The sequence below is a fragment of the Pogona vitticeps genome, chromosome 2 (genome assembly GCF_051106095.1).
Source record: "Pogona vitticeps strain Pit_001003342236 chromosome 2, PviZW2.1, whole genome shotgun sequence".
Taxonomy (NCBI): Eukaryota; Metazoa; Chordata; class Lepidosauria; order Squamata; family Agamidae; genus Pogona; species Pogona vitticeps.
Window position 1 is genome coordinate 193,514,525 of NC_135784.1, and position 19,669 is coordinate 193,534,193.

The 19,669-nt window shown below is 49.3% G+C and overlaps 1 protein-coding gene and 1 long non-coding RNA gene across 2 annotated transcripts; both read right to left on the bottom strand.

Moving 5' to 3' along the window:
* Nucleotides 1-2,709: 2,709 nt before the first annotated feature.
* GAPDH (glyceraldehyde-3-phosphate dehydrogenase) lies at nt 2,710-11,739 on the bottom strand. The gene is made up of 12 exons (XM_020804180.3): nt 11,650-11,739; nt 10,647-10,694; nt 8,460-8,559; nt 7,328-7,434; nt 6,854-6,944; nt 5,635-5,750; nt 5,416-5,497; nt 4,321-4,472; nt 4,121-4,199; nt 3,532-3,615; nt 3,133-3,230; nt 2,710-2,934 (listed from the first exon to the last, which is right to left on the bottom strand). Exons 2-12 carry the CDS (start codon nt 10,667-10,669, stop codon nt 2,865-2,867), a joined length of 1,002 nt encoding a protein of 333 aa, XP_020659839.2. The 5' UTR covers nt 10,670-10,694; nt 11,650-11,739; the 3' UTR covers nt 2,710-2,864.
* A 3,301-nt stretch (nt 11,740-15,040) lies between these two features.
* LOC144586463 (uncharacterized) lies at nt 15,041-18,350 on the bottom strand. Its single transcript, XR_013541307.1, has 2 exons — nt 17,076-18,350; nt 15,041-15,277 (listed from the first exon to the last, which is right to left on the bottom strand). It is a non-coding gene; the product is annotated as an uncharacterized LOC144586463 (long non-coding RNA).
* Nucleotides 18,351-19,669: the final 1,319 nt, after the last annotated feature.

The following is a 19,669-nucleotide window of genomic DNA, read 5'->3' on the forward strand; positions in this document are numbered from 1 at the left end:
TCTTCCTTAAGAATACTTCCTCAGTACCAGGCGTTTCTTATGGGCATATATTGTTTTAGTCTTCCGCTTGGTACCGTGGCATGGTACCAGCATGTTTTACCCTCCTGGTACCAGCAAGTTTTAGCCTTCCGCTTGGTACCAAGGCATGGTACCAGCATGTTTTACCCTCCTGGTACCAGCAAGTTTTAGCCTTCCCCTTGGTACCAAGGCATGGTACCAGCATGTTTTACCCTCCTGGTACCAGCAAGTTTTAGCCTTCCGCTTGGTACCAAGGCATGGTACCAGCATGTTTTACCCTCCTGGTACCAGCAAGTTTTAGCCTTCCCCTTGGTACCAAGGCATGGTACCAGCATGTTTTGACCTCCTGGTACCAGCATGTTTTAACCTTCCCCTTGGTACCAAGGCATGGTACCAGCATGTTTTGACCTCCTGGTACCAGCAAGTTTTAGCCTTCCGCTTGGTAGCAAGGCATGGTACCAGCATGTTTTGACCTCCTGGTACCAGCATGTTTTAACCTTCCCCTTGGTACCAAGGCATGGTACCAGCATGTTTTAATCCCCTGGTACCAGCATGTTTTAGCCTTCTGCTTGGTACCAAGGCATGGTACCAGCATGTTTTAACCTCCTGGTACCAGCCTGTTTTAACTTTCGGCTTGGTACCAAGGCATGGTACCAGCGAGTTTTAATCCCCTGGTACCAGCATGTTTTAGCCTTCCGTTTGGTACCAAGGCATGGTACCAGCATGTTTTGACCTCCTGGTACCAGCATGTTTTAGCCTTCCGCTTGGTACCAAGGCATGGTACCAGCATGTTTTAACCTCCTGTACCAGGGAGGCTTCATGGTACCATCTCTTCTTATGTCTTTTGGTATCAGGAGATGATCTCTTTCTTTGGTACCGGAGCCCGCGGGAGTATCGGGACCTGGGAGGTCCATCGATGTTCGGGCATCTCCAGTAACGGAGGTTCCCTCGGTACCGATCGGTGCCTCTTCCTCCTGATATCAGGGAAGGACGGTACCAACGATGTCGAACTCTCATTGGAGGATTCCGATGAGGACGAGGAGGACTCGGAGGATGAAGTTTCCACAGCAAGGCTGTATAGCAGACGCGGATAATATAGCTTTTGCATTTGCTGCCTCCAACGTCTCAAATAGCTCTTAGAGAGCTTGAGCGGTTGCAAGTCCTCTTTAGGCGCATGCTCTTTAGCTTCATTGGGGCGAAGATGTCGAGCCCCGTGGGGTGAGACCTTCGGTCCCGAGTGGCTCGGAGACCGGGAATCTCTAAAAGATGGCGCGAAATGCTTCGTTTTCGCCTTCTTGCTTTTTGCAAGTCCTCTTTAGGCGCATGCTTCTTCGCTTTATTGGGGCGAAGATGTCGAGCCCCGTGGGGTGAGACCTTCGGTCCCGAGTGGCTCGGAGACCGGGAATCTCTAAAGATGGCGCCAAATGCTTCGCTTTCACCTTCTTGTTTTTTGGAGAGGATGTTGCAGGGATAATTCCGGAGTAGGAGGAAGCGGGACCGACGACGGCAGTGAAGATGGAGGCGAAGAGCCCTAGGAAAGAAACTCAACAGGAGACTGAGGAGTGAGGACAGGCAAGGACGGGGAAGCCTGTGGTGGCAGGCTAGGAATAGCCGAAGAATGAGGGGTTGGTGGTTATAAAACTAAGGGTTTGGCCTTAGTTTTAGAGGCTTTACTCTTTTCCCTAGGTTATATATGAGGTAAAGGGTCGGGTTCTGCAGACGCAGAGGCCGCTTCGATGCATACACAAAGATTTTTGTGCGACTCTCCAAGGCAATGCAGCTTTTAAAAGTAACCCTGGGAGATGAGGAAGCCTTGGAGGCCTGGGAACAGTCCAAGGGGGGGGGAAGGGAGGGGGAAAGAGGGAAAACCCTCGCAAAGGGCTAAAACGCACACCTCCCCTCCTAAATAATAAAGTCTTTGTACTTTCCTTAATGAAGAATCGAACAGGAGCCAAATATTTTCCAAGAATTTCCAATAATTTCACGGAGCTCTAGCCAGGAGACCTAACTGCAGCAGCGGAAAAAATGGAACTGAGGTAACTGTTAGGACAGGCGGACCATGAGGTCCTGGGGGGCGGAGCCAAAAGTGTTACTTTAAGCTCTAGAATATTCCGAGGCCTCTGCACAAGTGCAGATTTAACCCATTAGTGTGCATTCACAGAGGCCACGAAGAAGAACTGCCATTTATTAAAAACAAAAAACACCCTGATTGAATTATGCGTCATCTGGCTTCCCTTTCTTGGCCAATTAGTCAGCAAATGGCTACGTTTATGGGATACTGTAACAGCAACCATAATCATACTTAAACGTTGCAGCCAGCAGCATTCAGAGCACCTGAAACTCTCAGGTTGCCAAGACCCCTTTCCCTTCCTTGTGTAAAAAAAAAATCTTTTTGAGGTGAGCAGCAGCTGTTTTGTTTCAAAGCATCTTTACATTCCATTAACTGTCCCACAGCAATGCAGCATCAATACAGCAGCTAACCTTTCACACAGGGGGAAAAAAAGATGCTATGACATGCAACAGACCTATCATGTAGCTAGTTATCCTAGGACACTTATAAAAGAGATGATGAAAAGCCTGCCTGGTGGGAGTTGGGGGCGGCTGTCAGCAGTCAGGCCTCTAAAAGATTTTGAGGGACCCAGGCCTTCATCCCTTCCTCTCCTTCACAATAAGAAGCAAGAAAGCAAACACTTGAGACAGTGATGACTTTTATTGAGAGGGGTGGTGTTACTGAAACATTTCACTGTTTCTTCCCGCTTCTCCCCTTCCTCAAGAGGCAGATGGAACAGAGAGCCTCTTAACTGCAAAAGACTACAGAGCCAAGTTGTAAGGCAAATGGCGTGTCTTTACTCCTTGGATGCCATGTGAACCATCAAGTCTACCACACGGTTGCTGTATCCATATTCATTGTCATACCTGGAAAAGAAAGCAGGAAAACAGTGAAAATAATGAAAAAAAACCCCTCCAGTCCCCATATATTCTTTCACCTACACTGAAGAGGCACTCTTACAAAATCCAGCAAATTACTGGATTTGTAGAATTCTAAAACAGCAGGCTTGATCACCCTGCTTGTCTAACTCTCTAGCAAACTCGTAGTCAAGCCCCATTTCTCACCAGGAGACCAGCTTGACAAAGTGATCGTTGAGAGCGATGCCAGCAGCTGCATCAAAGATGGAAGAATGGGTATCGCCATTGAAGTCGCAGGAGACCACCTGTAGGAGAAACAGAAGGGAGACTCATCAGAGACATGCCAATGCTGAGCCACTCGGTTTTCCTAACACTCTTGATGAACATCCCATGGATTTACTCAAGTGAATTCAAGATAAAATGATTTTGTAATATTATGGTTGAAGTTGTTAAACCCAAGGAATGCGGGGAGCAGGATAAGAAAATACGCTGCATGACCAATATTCACCCATATCCCTAAATGCAACATCTTTTATATCTTGGAACATGATTGAAGAAGCTGCTTCACAATAAATGCTGCTTCACACATGGGAGAATTCAGCTCACCTGGTCCTCTGTGTATCCCAGGATGCCCTTCATGGGGCCTTCAGAAGCTGCCTTTACAACTTTCTTAATGTCATCATATTTAGCCTGTGAAAAAATGGCAGAGGTGCCAAATATTAATAACCCTCAGACTCTAGTTTCTTCATGTACCCATTTTTATCGTGTTGCCCTTTGACAAGAGGGACTTGGCACAATTACGATAGCCAAGGGCTGCCCACCATTTGCCAAGAGGGCAGTGCCTCAGCTTTGTACTGGAAGTGCTTACAGCTTACCTTCCTACCACAATGCAAGGAGAGGGTGTGGGTCAAGGAGGAGACCCACAGCAATATATTAATGGATACCTCACAGTGCAGCTCCTACCGGGTGAACATGCAAGCCTACAGCCCAATCCGGGACACGGGGCTCCTACGGCTGTTATGAGCAACAGCAGGCAGCTTGCAGTGCTAGACTGCCAACCCCCCTCAACGCTTGTTAGCGCCCCTGATGCTGAGGGATGCTGCGGACGTGCAGTCCAATGGCATCTACAAGGACTGTATTCTACCCAATTAACTAGCCCTGTGGGAAAAGGTAATTCAGGTTCCAAGGTACTCACTGGTTTTTCCAAGCGGCATGTTAAGTCCACAACGGAAACATTTGGAGTTGGGACACGGAAAGCCATCCCTGTGAGTTTTCTGTGTGTGTGTATAAGAAGACCCAGGTTAGAGTGTTACAGATCCTTCATTGTGAGTCCCTCCAATTTCCTATTCCTCAAGGAAGCCTAACGGCATAGGAGAACAAGCCATGAGGACTTACCCGTTCAGGTCAGGGATGACCTTGCCAACAGCCTTAGCTGCACCTGTGGATGCTGGGATGATGTTCTGGGCAGCACCTCTGCCATCCCTCCACAGCTTTCCAGATGGACCATCCACAGTCTTCTGTGTAGCTGTGATGGCATGGACTGTGGTCTGGAGTAGAAGGACCAAGGAGGATCATTTTAGTCAAGAGCCCAACCATTAACTGTTTTGTACTATTGTCATATCCTGCCCCGCCCTGATGCTCTGAGTGGTACATCTTTCCATTTCAGTCATCTTTTTCCTCCTGATCTGCCTCTCATCAGTGTGGCCAAGCTCAGAACAAGATATGCACGCAGAAAAGAAGAGTACAGATGCAGGTTTTGGGACTACACTGCTGCTTGGGGAATACTAGGAGGTATCATCACACAAACCTACACACTTTTAGGGAAAAAATCTCCCTAATAACTCCTGAGGGTCTTTAAAACTAGTCAGAATTAAAGCAGAAATGGAGGTCCGTCTATGGCACCGGAGACGACTTCACACTGCAACTCCAATCACTGCTACTATGGCCAAACCTGATGGGAGTTGTCTTCATGTATAGAGTAACACAACTGTCTACCTCTGGCCAAAAAAGGACAAAGGTTACAATCATGTTGAAATATTTGTGAGTGAAATTAATCACACCTGCTAGTCATACCATTTGAAGGAGGAACCACTGCACAACTAGCTGTGCAACAGATACACCATGAAATGGTGCAAAGTGCCTGCATGATCAGCATCGCATCGCCAGATATTCCAGCAGGATTTTGGCCAAAGTATTGCAGCAGGTAAATGAAAATGTAAATATGGGTAGTTTTGATTATGTTTTTAATTTTATAATGCAGAATTTCTTTCTGGGCACTAGGAAAGAAAAAGCACCCATGCTTTGCCCCATACCTGCAGGAGGGCTAGAGGCTGATTTTTTAAAACAGCTAAAGTGTCCAACAAGGCCCTGGGGCATCCTAGAAGGGACCAGGTGTTCGCATTGCATTGATGTCTTGAGAGGAAGACGGGGGGGGGGCCTCTACTAGCAAGGGGAGAGCATGAGAAGTGACAAGCATGCCAGTTCACCTACCATAAGGCCTTCAATAATGTGGAAATTGTCGTGGATGACCTTGGCCAAGGGAGCCAGGCAGTTGGTAGTGCAAGAAGCATTGCTGGAAGTAAAGGAGAAACAGAGAATCAGGCATTTCCTTGGCCCTTTCTACAAGCACCTTCTGGCCTTAAGCTAACAGGGGCAGAGAAGGACTCCGCTTCTGACTGCAATGGCCACAGTACCACTTGGGATACTCACCTGACAACTTTCAGAGAGTTATCGTATTTTTCATGATTGACACCCATCACAAACATGGGGGCATCAGCTGATGGGGCAGAGATAATTACACGCTTAGCACCGCCCTTCAGGTGAGCCTGGGAAGAGAACAAGAACATTAGCACTTTGAAAAAACAAAACATGCAGACTGTGCTAGGTGAAAATAAAGACCCATCTAGCAGAGACTCTGTGTCCTCAAAAGTCACTAACCTGTCATTAGTGCTCAGTGAATGACACTGTCTCAAATTCCCATCCTGACTAGCAGTAGCCACTAATAATTTTATTTATTATGCCTAATCTGCTTTTAAAAACATCACCACTTCCTGTGGCAGTGAATTCTCTAATTCTACTATGGGCTACGTGGACATGAACACCTCTGTGCTGAACCTCCCACTATATAGCTTCACCACCATCACCAAAACAAAACACCCCACCGCTCCCCTGCTCCTTTTCTCCACAACACTCATTAAAGCAAGATAGGTTATGCAAGCACACAAAGTCAACTACCCTGTTTCCCTGAGAATAAGACAGGATCTTATATTAATTTTTGCTCCAAAAATGCATTAGGGCTTATTTTCACGGGATGTTTTATTTTTTCCATGTACAACCATTTACATTTATTCAAATGCAGTCATGTCATCTTCTACACAAGGGTGGGGTTTCATTTAACTGAGGCTTATTTTGGGGGGTAGGGCTTGTATTAAGAGCATCCTGAGAAATCATACTAGGGCATATTTTCAGGTTAGGTCTTCTTTTCGGAGAAACCGGGTAAAGAGGAATGTCAAAAAGGTCCCACTTAAACCTTGCAACCACATGGATGAAGACAATTGTTTCAATCCTTCAAACCTGATCAGTGCTAGCCAAGTGAAGGACTGAAGAGAAAAGCCTGGGGGGGGGGGCACAGGGGATCTCACAATAGTGTAAGCTAAGGACTCCCTCTAAGAGATAAACTAGACTACAATTTCTTGACTCAATAGATCCAGACACCCTTTATTGAGTTGTATAGACTGGTTTCTAAACCACTGGATGATCTTTGCTCGACTCTACTACTCCACTGATTCAGTCCCATGCCTTTTTCTCTCTCCAGAGGCGCAAAAAGGCTGCATGAATGAATCTCCTCGTCTCTCTCCATCTCCACTCTTTTCCAAGGGCCATAAAAAAATTCCCAAACCCTCTTTCTCTACCTGTGCCGATTACTTACGCTGGCCTTCTCTGTGGTGGTGAACACGCCAGTAGACTCCACAACATATTCAGCCCCAGCATCAGCCCACTTGATGTTGGCAGGATCGCGCCTGGCAAAGAAAAAGGGGCCATTTAGCATATACAGAGACAGCTGTGTTCGTCTACTTCACTATGAAAAGCAACAAAACACAACAACCTCCACACACCCCCAAGTGCCCTGGCACTTTAAAAACCAGGAGACTGATTGGAGTTGGAGCTTTCTGGCATTGAGAGCTCACAGTTTCCAAACAGACAGAACACAACCCTTAGGTTACAGGTTTATATATACTGTGTACAGGTTTCTGGCAGTTGGGAACAGTGAAACGGGGTACAGAAGGCAACAGTGGTGTTATTAACAAGGCTAATGGATTTTGAAAGTTTACCCTCCATGTTATAGGAGCTAAAGGATTCTGGCCCAGAAAGGAAATGGGACATGGAGGGGGTGTTAACTCACTCTTGGAAGACTGTGATAGCATTTCCATTGATCACCAGTTTCCCATTCTCGGCTTTGACAGTGCCATGGAAACGGCCATGAGTGGAGTCATATTTAAACATGTAGACCTAAAACAAGAGACACATGGGTTAGTCCCGCTCCTTGTAATCTGGCTCCAGTGTAATCCCTCCCTCCCCATTACCTGCCAACTCACCCCCCAAAACTGTCCCCCTCCCCCATCCCAGGTCCACTCACACTTGGGAGAAACAGAGGAGAGAAATGGAAAACACATTATTTTGGTTGATGTTGCAGCAAGAAACAAGATACGAAGTATGGCTGCAATCACAGAAACCACCAGAATTACACCCTTTCTAAACAGACCCAGAATTTTCAGTCCTCTGGACACATGGGTGCAGAAGAAAAATTGCCTGGAGATATTTTTACCACAGAAGATTTAAACAGCCTGGCTTTTTCTAATGGGTCTAGCTGGTGATTAGTGTCCTATGTGGGCTCCCCTTGTTTTTCTGAAGTCTCTGGTATGCTTGCCCTGCCACACCCAATTGTGCTTTACAGTGGTACCTCGATTTAAGAACTTAATCCATATTGGGACTGCGTTCTTAAGTTGAAGCATCATTTCCCATAGGAATGCATTGAAAACCATTTAATCCGTATCTGCTGTTTTTCGTTCTTACGTCGAGGCGCTGTTCTTAAGTCGAAGCATTAGCTCCCATAGGAACTAATGCAAAGCCGGTTAATCCGTACTCTACCACTAGGGGGCATTTTTATATTTTTTTTATTCTTTTGACCTAAGGTGAACTTAGATCAAAAAAAGGGGCAGGAAAGTTTTTTCTTTGGTTCTTAAGTCACAGCTCCATTCTCAAGTCGAAGCAACTTTTTGCGAATGGAGCCATTCTTAACTCGAATCGTTATGTAGGGATGTTCTCAAGTTGAGGTACCACTGTACTTATAGACTCTGGATTCTGTGTGTGTATGTGTACATACAGATGTATATATGTGTGTGTGTGCGCGCACACACGTGTGCCATCTAAATTCTGGGAAATAGTGGGGTGGGAGAATATTTAATGAGTTTTGCCTTGAGTATCAGTGGTGTGTGTGTCAGGTCTCACCAAGGACATGATTTGTAAAATCTCACCATGTAATTCAGATCAATGAAGGGATCATTGATAGCCACGATATCGACTTTTTGAGACGTTACAGCAGCTCTGGTAACCAGACGGCCAATGCGGCCAAATCTAAAGAAAGACAGACAACAGCAAGAGTCATTGTTTTAGGATGGCCAAAAAACCCAACTCTCTACTTAGCATCCACTGCTCTACAAGGGAGACTCAACAGAAACACACACACACCGGGGAAGTTCTGAGGTTCAAATGAGGGAGGGAAGGAAAAGGAGATGCTGCACTTTAAAAACAAAAGCTGGGCACATGGTGTAAAACGCAAGTTTCATTCCAAATGGATTTCTTGCCTTAACCAATTCTTTCTGAGATTCAGATAGTGCTGTTATAAGAAAAACACATGGACACACCTCCTTGAAATCAAGTGCTTCATTTCAGACTTGTGGTCCTCCCTCTGCCCCTCATATCATCCTCACTTGCCCAGAACCAGTGCCTAGTGGCTGTGTTTGCCTTATGCTGGCAGCTGATAGCCCTAAGACCTCACTCAGGCCAGGAACAGGGCCAGCAGGGAGCCATGGACCACCTTGTCTGCCTTTCAGAGCCCTCCAAGTAGCAATTGCTGGGGGTGGGGGGGTGTCACATGGTCAAGGACTTGTTCTGGAGACAGAGAGCATCCTTTCATGAGACCAGGAACTGCTAGATAGCTCAGTGATTTAGTTATCAGACTGTGGAGCCAGAGGTTGGGAGCTGGACTTGATGATCCACAGGGTCCCTTTCAGCTCTGCAGTCTGTTTATTTATTGAGCTTATGTGCCGCCTATTTAGACACAGTCTACTCTGGGCGGCTCACAAACACATAATAAAAACAATATGAAGTAAGGGTTTCCTACATTAACACAAAACAGAATAAAGAGAGAGATTCCGAGATTATTATTAAGGCCACCTTTTCTCCTCCACCACCATCACTATCCCATTTCGTGGTCACTTTCCCTTTAAGCCCTTCCTCCCTTCTAGCAGGGGGAACAGGAGAGAGTTGGGTGGCACAGATTTTTCTCACTTAAAATGGCTGCTTGGCAAGCTCATCCATTTGAAAAGTCACTGCCTTTTACAGGTTCACCTTCCAGGACTGAATTAAGTGCCTAACTTTCTCAGCCCTGCAACCGGAGACCTCCAGGGAAGCCAGGAACTGGGCAGAGAGCTTTCCATTTCCAAAGTGTAGAGCTTCCTGCTGCTGAGCAATGGGGCTCTACAGAAGGGATCTTTCCTAACATTTCATAAGCCGGGTCAAGGCATTGCTGAGGCCAGGTTTCTCAAGTTGCATCTGGAGATGGCAGCCTCGTTCTGGGCTACCTTTCTCTGCAAACCTCTCCTGCTTCGCGCCACCTCGTCCTCCAGAAAGGTCAGGCACTAACTTTAGAGCCAGCTCTGTCTCCCCAGCCACAGAGTGGCAGAGTGATCTGATTACAGTTCTGGGGCTCTAAACTGATACAAGAAGAAGGTCACATTCTTTGTGGGCTCCCTGGACCATCTGACACACAACCCTCTCAGCCATATATAAAATAAAGGCCTTTGAGAGGCTCGGGAAGAGGCAAGAGAGGGCAACGAAAGCAGGGCAGAGAGGACCTCCATGTGCTTGCTACTTATGTGCGGCTTCCTCCTGGGTGTGACTCAGCACTCACACTCAGGAAACTGACTCACATCCCCATCACATTACTACTCCTCCTCAAGTTCGAGGGCCCATCTCACCACCACTTTTCCCCACATGCTCCTCTGCGCACAAAGATCAGATGGGTGTGTGTCTGTGTGCGTTTTACATGAAAAAACCCCAGCAGGCACCACCTGTCGCAGGGGGAACAGCTGCCCCCAGCAGCCAGACAAGCAGCCTTTTTGTCAGGACGGCAGCTGCTTGGGAGAAGAGGCAGGCCAGGGTGACCTTCAGGCGTCCTTGCAAAGGACAAGGGTGGCCGGCCAGCCAGGCGATCTCGTCCTGCCATCCCAAAAAGTGCTGAGGCCAAGCCAAGAGGGGGGCCAGGCAGCAGGAGGACAAGCATCCCCATTGGCCCGGCGGTTCTCCCAGCACTTCAGAGGAAGGGCCGCCCTCCCCCCCCTCCCAAGCAGGGCTCCCCCCTTCCCAAGCCCCTCCCCTCCTCCTCCTCTCCCTGCCATGTCGAGGCAGCCTGGCTGCACGTCCATCCCCTCCGGACTCACCCGTTCACGCCGACCTTCTTCATCTTCAGTCTCTGAAAATAGTTGCTCCTAAAGAGAAAAAGCCCGAGGGATGAGTTCCACCGGATCCTGGAATCGCTTCCCTCCCCCCTTTCCAAGGCACGCCCAGGAGGTCCCTCGCCGGGTCCGGAGTGGGTCCCGGCGGGGCGAAAGTTCCCCTCCACCCGGCTGCCAGCCCTTCCGTGAGAAAAAACACTCGGAAAGTTTGATTTGCACGAGAAGCCCTTCCACGCCCAGCACCGGGCCGGGCGGGGGTGGTGGTGGCAGATCAATTCCGAAAAGGGAAAGAAACGTTTTGCCCGAGTTGGGACGGGGGTTGGCGTTGCAAGAGCGAAACGCTGCCGCCCGACTTTTCCTTCCGGCACCGCTTCGTGCGGTGCGGATCTTTTCCCTCCCGCAAGCCACCCTTCGAAACTTTTTGAGAACTTTCCCGGCCCTTCCACTCCCGCGTGTGGGGTCGCCTGGAAAGGCGCTTCCTCGCAAGAAGAACCCTCTCGGGCCCAAACCTCTCACCACCACCCCCGCCCTCCTCGATGAGCCGGATCCTGAGTCCCGACACGGATCCAGCGCGGCAACTCTAAGAGCGGGCGATGTTTTTCTCTTGGGCCCCTCAAACCCCAACCAATCTGCAAGTGGTTTTTTAACTTTTGCAAAAGTATTTGTTTTGAACCGGCCAGCGTGGAGCCTCTGCGGAAACTTTTCGGAGGAGCGACGCGACTCCTTTGCACGGCGCTCTTTGCCCGGAAACTCCGGGGAGCCTCCCCCTGCCCTACGGGAAGCGCCAGCCGGCCGCCAGGCCACCTTCCCCCGGGGGAAGCGGCAGTCTCGTAACTCAAAGACAGTCGGCTGCCCGAAGGACCCCCCCCCCTTCCCCACGCACACCGGGCGCACCCTTTTTTCTCCCTTCTCCTTCCCCCCGCCTTGCTCGCTCGCTCCCTCCCTCCCCCGCCCGAGGGGGGGGCTTCTAACCCGACGCGTCTCTGACCTGACTCAGCTCCGCAGTGCAGTGAGGAGGTGAGGAGGGAAAGCGCCCTTGCCCCGGCTTTTATACCTCCCCATATGGTAATAAGGAGGCCCCGCCTTGAGCCGAGGCACCGAATCAGGGCCCGGAGAAGGGGAGGCGACCGTGCGGCTCGAGCGCGGGCCTCCCAGCCCCCCCTTTCCTTGCTCCCCGTTTCCTTCCCTTCCCCCCCCCCGCGCCTGCATTGAGCTGAACAGAGCCCTTGTTTCTTCCCGCCAGAGCTGCTCGCCGTCGCCCTTCCCGCTTCGGAACTTTTTGGCGAAACCCTTAACGTGCGTTCCATCGAGGCAGAGTAATTGTTCTCCACCCGTTACTCGGCTGGGTTAACGCGAGGGGCGGCAGGAAGGCAGCCGGGGCCGCCTCTTACGTCATGTTTTCCTTCACCTCGGCGCAGGTTAAAAGATGCCCTAACGAAAATTAGTATTTTCAGCGGACCACGGGGCGCGGGGGACGGGGAACAAGCCCAAGGAAGTTTATAACATCCCGTCCCCACTCAGGGGCAGGGAGAACGGGTTCTCCCTTAAGAAGGCGCGCCCAGAATGTACTGTACTCGGAACGCACTGAAAACATGTATCCTTCCTCCGAAAGAGTCGCTACGTTAAAACCCAGCCCTCTCGAATTCCCTCTTTCGCAAACAGAATCTTGTCCGTACGTGCTCCGGGGACAGTCGCACCCATCCTGACTTCCGATCTCCGGAGCAAATTGGGGGGAGGGAGGGCCGTGGGGAAACTTTTTTTTGCGTGGCGCTGGTAATAAGGCGACCCATCGTCACCGGGCAGAGGAGGGCGCCGCTGGAAGGGAAGGAGCCTTGTGCACACCCGGCGAGTTATGGGATGCGTGTGGGACACTGGAAGGAGGCATAGGCTTTTGTGTTCTCCCGGGTGTCTCTGTGTGTTTGTGAGCGAGTGAGAGAGGGGGGGCTTAGGCTTTGTGTTCTCCCGGGTGTGTGTGTAAGAGAGTGAGAAGACGGATTCTAGACCTGGAATGTGCTGAAACAGCGCAGGGAGCAAGAGTGGGAACAAAGGAGGCTGGGGGGGGGAATCCAGATTCAAATGGGTCCCTCTGAAACGAGGCGGAGGACCAAAAGGCCTTCAATATTAAAAAAAAATGGTGGGCTCCTTTCGCTTCGGTCGGCAGACCTCGCGCCGTTGCCGTACACACGACCAGGGCGCACGCGAGGGCCTGCAGCGGGACCCGTGAACAGAGAGGCCGACGCAGAAGTGGCAATGAAGGCACATGCCAGGTGGATAGAAGACGGGCCGGAAACTGTCCTGGGGCCGTGATCCACCTCAGCCAGGCGCTCCATTCTCACCTTTCCCTCCGCCCCCCCCCGGCCGAGACAGAGACAGGCATCCGGTCGTCCAGTCCGCAGACAGTTTCACCAGGAAGTTGGGTCACTGGTGTGGCTGCAGAAACGCTGCTTGCAACGAGATCAGCTCTGCCACTCCTTCCCTGTCCACCCGGAGGAGGGAGCGCCTCTACCACAGTTACTACGGTACGGTGGAGGGACACACACACCCCCGAGAGCGGGCCGTGCCCAGCCCTCCAACACCGACCAGCCGCGGCGATGGGAGCGCCAGCCTGCCGTCCAACCTTTGCCCTCCCCCCTTTCCCCCCCAAACCCGAAGAACCTCCGCGTGTTTCCCAAGCAACCTCCCGGAAGAATGCGCTCCGGAGCCGTTCTTCCTTCGCTCAGCTGACAAACTATGTCTGCAAATCTATTGGTCCCGTTTTGCCCGTTCTCCTCGGATGCAGGAAACACCAGTACGAGCCCTTAAACTTTAGTGATACAAACAGAGGCCGGTGAAGAAATAACACCAACATAAGGGTGATATTACTGTTCAGCTGTTTTCTACGCTAAAAACTGAGATTCGATCTGATAAACGTTTATCCGGTTTCTTCTTCGTTTATTCGCTAGTTTCACGCAACCGATTAAGGAAAGTTAGTGTAACAAAACCTATCGTTCCTCCGTGAAGTTTTTTCTCGTGTACCCGGAGCCGATCTCCCCGCAGGAGGAACGCTGTCCTAGCCTAAACTCAGCGAACACGGGTTTCTGGACCTCATTCCACGCGTGACCCCATCTCTCTGAAAATCGGCGTGGAATTCAGGGCTGGCCTGTCCTTTTAAGTCCTGCCTCGCATTCCGCGGCTCCTCGTACCGCCTCGCACGTGCAGCCGGCCGGCAACGAGATCCTCCGGTGCTGGGAGGAAACCAGCATGCTTTAAAGGCACGCATTTTTGTGCTCCCCCCCCCACCAGGCTGGGCCCCCTAACCAGTAAAAACAAAACCAAAAAAAAAAAAAAAAAACACCCAACAAACTTCTGCGGGCAGAGTGGGCGGAGGTGGGGGCAGAACCTCTACTCAAATCAGTCCTGCCCTGTCTTATTTGGAAACTAGTCCGGTTTCAGCCGCCTTATGCTACCTACGTGTATAGAGGCAAGCAGCCCCATTGATTTCAATGGAACTTTATTTCCAATTAAGCGCGGAGAAGGTCGTGGGTCTTATAAAAGGAATGGGGGGGGCGTGGCGCCGGTGTTTCTCGTCAGTGGGACTCGAACAGGCAAGGACGTTTCCCAGACAAGGAACCCAGTTTTGCGACCCGTTCCTTTTCCCTTTTTTTACTCCGTTGGTGGGGCTTTTCCCGCACTGCTCTGCCCAACCACAGCTCTCTCTCTCTCCCCCCGCCCCAGCGTGAGCCACCTTTCCTGAGCAGCCAGGCCCTGAGGGGAGAAGTCCTCCCGAGGGCTCGCTACTCGAGGAACGTGACAGCGGAAATCCCGCCTTCGCCTGAGTAATGGAGTGGGGCTGGTCCGTCGGGGTCCTGGAGTCCTCAAAGGGGGCGGCAGGCGGGCGGGCGGGCTGGATGGGGCGGGGCCGCTCTTGCCTCAGCGGCAGCTCCGGGCAACTCTTCGCTCGAGGAAGGGCGGCAACGAAGTTGGTCGGAAGCGAAGTTGGGGCTACATTTGGGTAGAACCGGAGGACGCTTTTTCTTGCAACAAGGCGCAACTCGCAGGACACAACCAGGAGTAGGCGCTTCCAGTAGCGGGGGGGGGGAGCACATAGTGAAATGCGCAGAAGCTAAACAGATTTTACGCCAGGCAGGAAGTTAGCACCTGAAGATTACACCATACAGTAGTTGTCTGAAGGCGTTATTGGCCAATTTCCAGTGAGATTTCCAATTTGCACTTGCTAGCTTAACTTACTCCTTCCTCAAAGTGGCCTGGGGAACACCGGACAACCAAAACGGTGATGCAGAGAACATGAAACGGGAGAACTGGCCATATATGTAGCTGAGCGCGGGCCTCTTATGCAATGGCGGAGATAGCAGAAGACAGAGGATACAGTTCAAAACGTGTCTTTTTGTGTCAGCCAATGTATGGTCCCCTTTAATATCAATAGGGTAGTCTAGTAGTACACAGAAACCATCAAGGGTGGATGTACCTTCCTGCAAGACCTCTTGTACTTTCATCTGGTGGTCACTAAAGTGAAAGGTCTGCAGCTCAGGTCATGTGTACCATTTAGGTTATTCGACACCCAACAGAGCTGAGGATCTCTGGCACAATCCAAAATGCTGCGTTTCAAGGCTTGAGATCTGTTACAGAGAGAAAGGTCATTTTTGGTCATTTCCATTCAAAGAGGCCATGCATTTCTGTACAGTGTCCTTTTGTGGCATGGCTCGAGGCACACAGGGGGCCAGGGGCAGATGTCTGAGGGGCGACTGGACTTGTCTTTCAGTTGCCTGTCTTTTTTTGGTCTCAAGAGTGGGGTGTAAAAGTCCCAAACCATGCTGCAAGGATGCTTGAGGCCACAGCCTCCAAAAGGGCGGATACCACTCTTCACAGATGTGTGTATGCCTACAGTTTTTGGACTCTTGTCCACAGTTTTTCTGCACTATCCATTAAGGGGTCGTGCTAAAACCTGATGGAGCTGAATTTTTCTCCAAAAAAGCTTGCAATCTGTTTGATTTTTTTCACTGGTGATTTTTAAAAAGGTATCACACAGCCTTACATTTCCACATATATCCACCTTTTTATTTTTATCCTATCAGGCATAGGTAGTGTCCTGTGCTACCTGCAAACCTATCAGTGGCACATCTAATTCCCACTCTCCACCTTGGCACCAAGTTCAACTACAGACCTCACCGTTTAAAACATTTAGCAACATTTTGGACTACCAGGCCTTCTCCACCCCTCCCCCCTTTAAAGCCAAATGTGGTTCCCCCCCCCTTAAAGGTATTGCCTGCCTGCTGCTTTTGAATCTTGCTTTGTTTTGACAAGTCAGCTCTAACTTTGTTTTTGTTGTAAATGTGACACAGCTGTGATTCTTGCTATGTTAGCTTCTGAGAAGTCCAAAGGGCTAAGCTAATGCTCAAAAATCGAAGCAGGCTGGAAAGCCACCGTACCACATTTCCCTGAAAAAAAGACAAGGTTTTATTTTAATTATTGCTCCAAAAACACATCAGGGCTTATTCTCAGGGGATTTTTTTTTTCAAGTACAACAATCTACGTTTATTCAAATACAGTCATGTCTTCTTCTGGTTGCTGCACAATGGTGGAAGGCGGGGTTTCACTTAACTAGGGCTTATTTGGGGGGTAGGGCTTATATTTATGAGCATCCTGAAAAATCATACTATGGCTTATTTTCGGGTTAGGTCTTATTTTTGGGGAAACGGTGTTAGTATCCTTTCCATGTTTGCATTTACTCTTTCTGCTTGTGGAATGGCATCGAGAACAATTACTTCCAGCTGGTCTTCTTGCCTCACATTTTCTGTGTTTATTCACCTTTTCAGCTGGTGTTACTTTAAAAGATTAGACTGGATCTCTCCTATGGGATTTTGGAAGAACTTTTATTCCCTGGCTCTACAAAAGAGGACATGAAGGCCAAGGGGCTGGCGAGAGACAGATGGGGGCTGGGCAGCAGGATAGATACCCAAGAGGCTTCAGAGAAAGTTCATTTGGCTCAGGGTGTAATCTGATTCTTATCACCCAGCTGCTATTCCCCCTGCGACTGAAGGCTCAAGGCACTAAGTTTAGCCCTGGCTGGGGTTATAACCTTTAGCAAAAGGCCAGAGAGATGGTTTTTAATTTGATACTAAAAAGATGTTGGGGGGGTGGGGGTGGCAGAGACCCTGCTGCCGCCATCTACATTAGGATGGTAACTTATGCATTTGGAAATGGGTTACCACGAGTCAAGCTACCATAGCCTGTGGCTGTCAGTATGCACAAGTAGAGTCAGTGTGATATAAAGCTTAGACCATCAAACTAGGACCCATGCCATGATGTTCATTTGGTAACCAGGATAAAATGGGGAGAAGCTGTAGGAAAAACCATTTATGTTGTTCTGAGCCCACTGGAGAAAAGGTTGGATATAAACATAACTACTGTACGTACTAATAATGTCACGTGCTCTCTCCTCCTCCACAATCCTCTGCACGGCTTGCAAATCTCTTCCAAAGGACTTGCCACCTCTCTGGAGCATGTCTTGAAGGTTCACGGGGGAAGGGGCTGCAGAAGTAGATTTGCCACAAAAGCGGTTTCACCAGGACGGATGTCATTGGGCCTAGCTCCAGATTTGTCAGCACGACTGTCTTGGGCAAGAAGCAAAAGGAAGGGATATGGTGAGGCTGTGACAGCCGTGAGACCCTGCTACTAGGCGGCATTCCTATTTGAAGGGCACAGGTTGTGATGGAAAGAGGACACATCATTCAGGGGGACAGGTTGCTGGGCATTTACTCAACCAGAGGAGTCTGTTTGATGAGCAAACAATTGCCATCGAGGACTCTGCACAGGGGACATAGGACAGATGGGAGAGGAACGTCACATGCCAAAGTTTCCCTAAGTTTACACTTTCACTAGCTTTGGAACACTTGCCTTGCTCACTCTAGTGTTTTGTTATGGGAGTTGCCAGCTTTTGAATGCAACTTGGCGGATGGCCATGAATAGGACCTTACATCGTACCATCACTGGTCCATCTAGTGCTGGGTCATCTCCACTGAGTGCTGGTGGTTCTCCAGGAGTTTGGACATACCAAGGGCTGGACCTGACATCTTCCGGCTGTAAAGCATACGCTCTAGAATTTTGTTGGGGTTGACCACGTAAATAGGAGGAAGAAGCAATTTCGGCAGGGTTAGGTAAAGGTAAAGGTTCCCCTCGGCATTTACAGTGGGCTCTTGACTTAAGAACAACCCGAGTTAAGAACATTTTGACTTACAAACCACTCTCATAGGAAAATATTGACTTGACTTACATACTTAGATTTGAGTTACAAACTGAAAAAATCCCACGTGGGAGGCAGGGAAAGTGCAAAATTTGAACTTTCAGTTAACTGTTGGCCAGTGAAAAGGGTGCCTGTCTGCTTCCTCACTCCTCCCAGCGTTTAGAGAGTGGATTGGGAGACAGTCTTCAGACTGCCTGGTACTGCCTGGACTGTATTTTCCCTGCCTTCCCTGAACCTTTCTTGACCTAAGAAAAAAAGAAACAAAATATCCCCCCTCTAGTGGTCGAAGGCGGAATAGCAGCTTCCCATTAGTTTCTATGGACGGAAAAGAGCAGATACGGATCAAATGGTTCTCAATGCATTCCTATGGGAAATGCAGATTTGACCTGAGAACTTTTTGACTTGAGAACCGCCTTCCAATATGGATTAAGTTCTCAAGTCAAGACCCCACTGTAGTCCAGTCATGTCCGACTCTACGGGGCGGTGCTCATCCCTGTTTCCAAGCCATAGAGCCAGCGTTTGTCCGAAGACAGTTTCCGTGGTCACGTGGCCAGCGCGACTAGACACGGAAAACTGTTACCTTCCCACCAAGGTGGTACCTATTTATCTACTCGCATTTTTACATATTTTCAAACTGCGAGGTTGGCAGGAGCTGGGACAAGCAACGGTTAGCTTACATTAAAAGCCCCACTGCCAACATTCTATCCTCCTCTCAAGTAAGTGTTCAAGGTGTAGGAGGAGCCCTGTCCTCCGTTTCCTATGTTCACCCCAAATCCACTCCTAAAACAAACCACAGAGCTAGTCCTATGTAGCAAACAATACAAGGCCTGTGGCATGTTAGCTTCCATCCCTGATGAAGCGTGGTTTCCAGGTGGTGAGCTCATGCAGATTGACTAACAAAGCATGGCAAATGAGCAAGGGGTTTCTAGCAGGCACCCATTAATTAGACAAACTAGTTAGAGAGCTTGCATACTTATTTAAAAAAACACACAGTCGTTTCCACAATCATTGAGCCTAACAAAAACCATGAAAAAGGAATGGAACATCTTTAACTAGAAAGGAAGGAAGAAAAGGGAAGGAAGAGGGGAATTTGGGGACACATGAGTGATTATCAGGGTGAGCACAAGGGCCTTCTGTTTTTGTGAGGTTATGCAAAATAATATCTATAGTTACAGCCCGCCAGCAACACTTAGACCCATCTCAGCTTTTTGCTGTTAAGGCTATGAGTAGTTTCTGCCAGTAGTGACTTGAGAACATACTAGGGACGTTTCAGGGGTCCTCCACCTCTGACCAAGAGGAGGTTTGCAAAATGACACAGTGGACAATTGGGACCCTCCTAGGGGGATTGGTCACAAAGATGCTGGCGGGTGTTGCTGCCATCTGTTGGCAAGAGCTCACCATCCCAACATTTCTCACCAAAGAATGAAACTCCAGTCCAAGTAAACAGCAACCTAAGGGCTAAAGGAGTGGTTTTACTGTGGTCCAGACTGTTGAGATGAAAATACGTTCAGTATGTTTGTAAAGGTGTAACACTGTGCACAAGCTGAATCATCTTTTTGTTATGTCCCACTTTCCATCATATGGCAACCCTTTGAATTAATTACTATGCTTCCCAAATGGCCTATTATTAGGAGCCTTGCTCGGGTCTTGCATTCTAAAGACCATGGCTTTGTTTACTGGGTTATGTCAGGTTCTCCTCTTTTCCTGTTGCCTTCCACTTTTCTGAGCATTACTCTTCTTTTCAGTGAGCCTTTATTCTCATGGCATG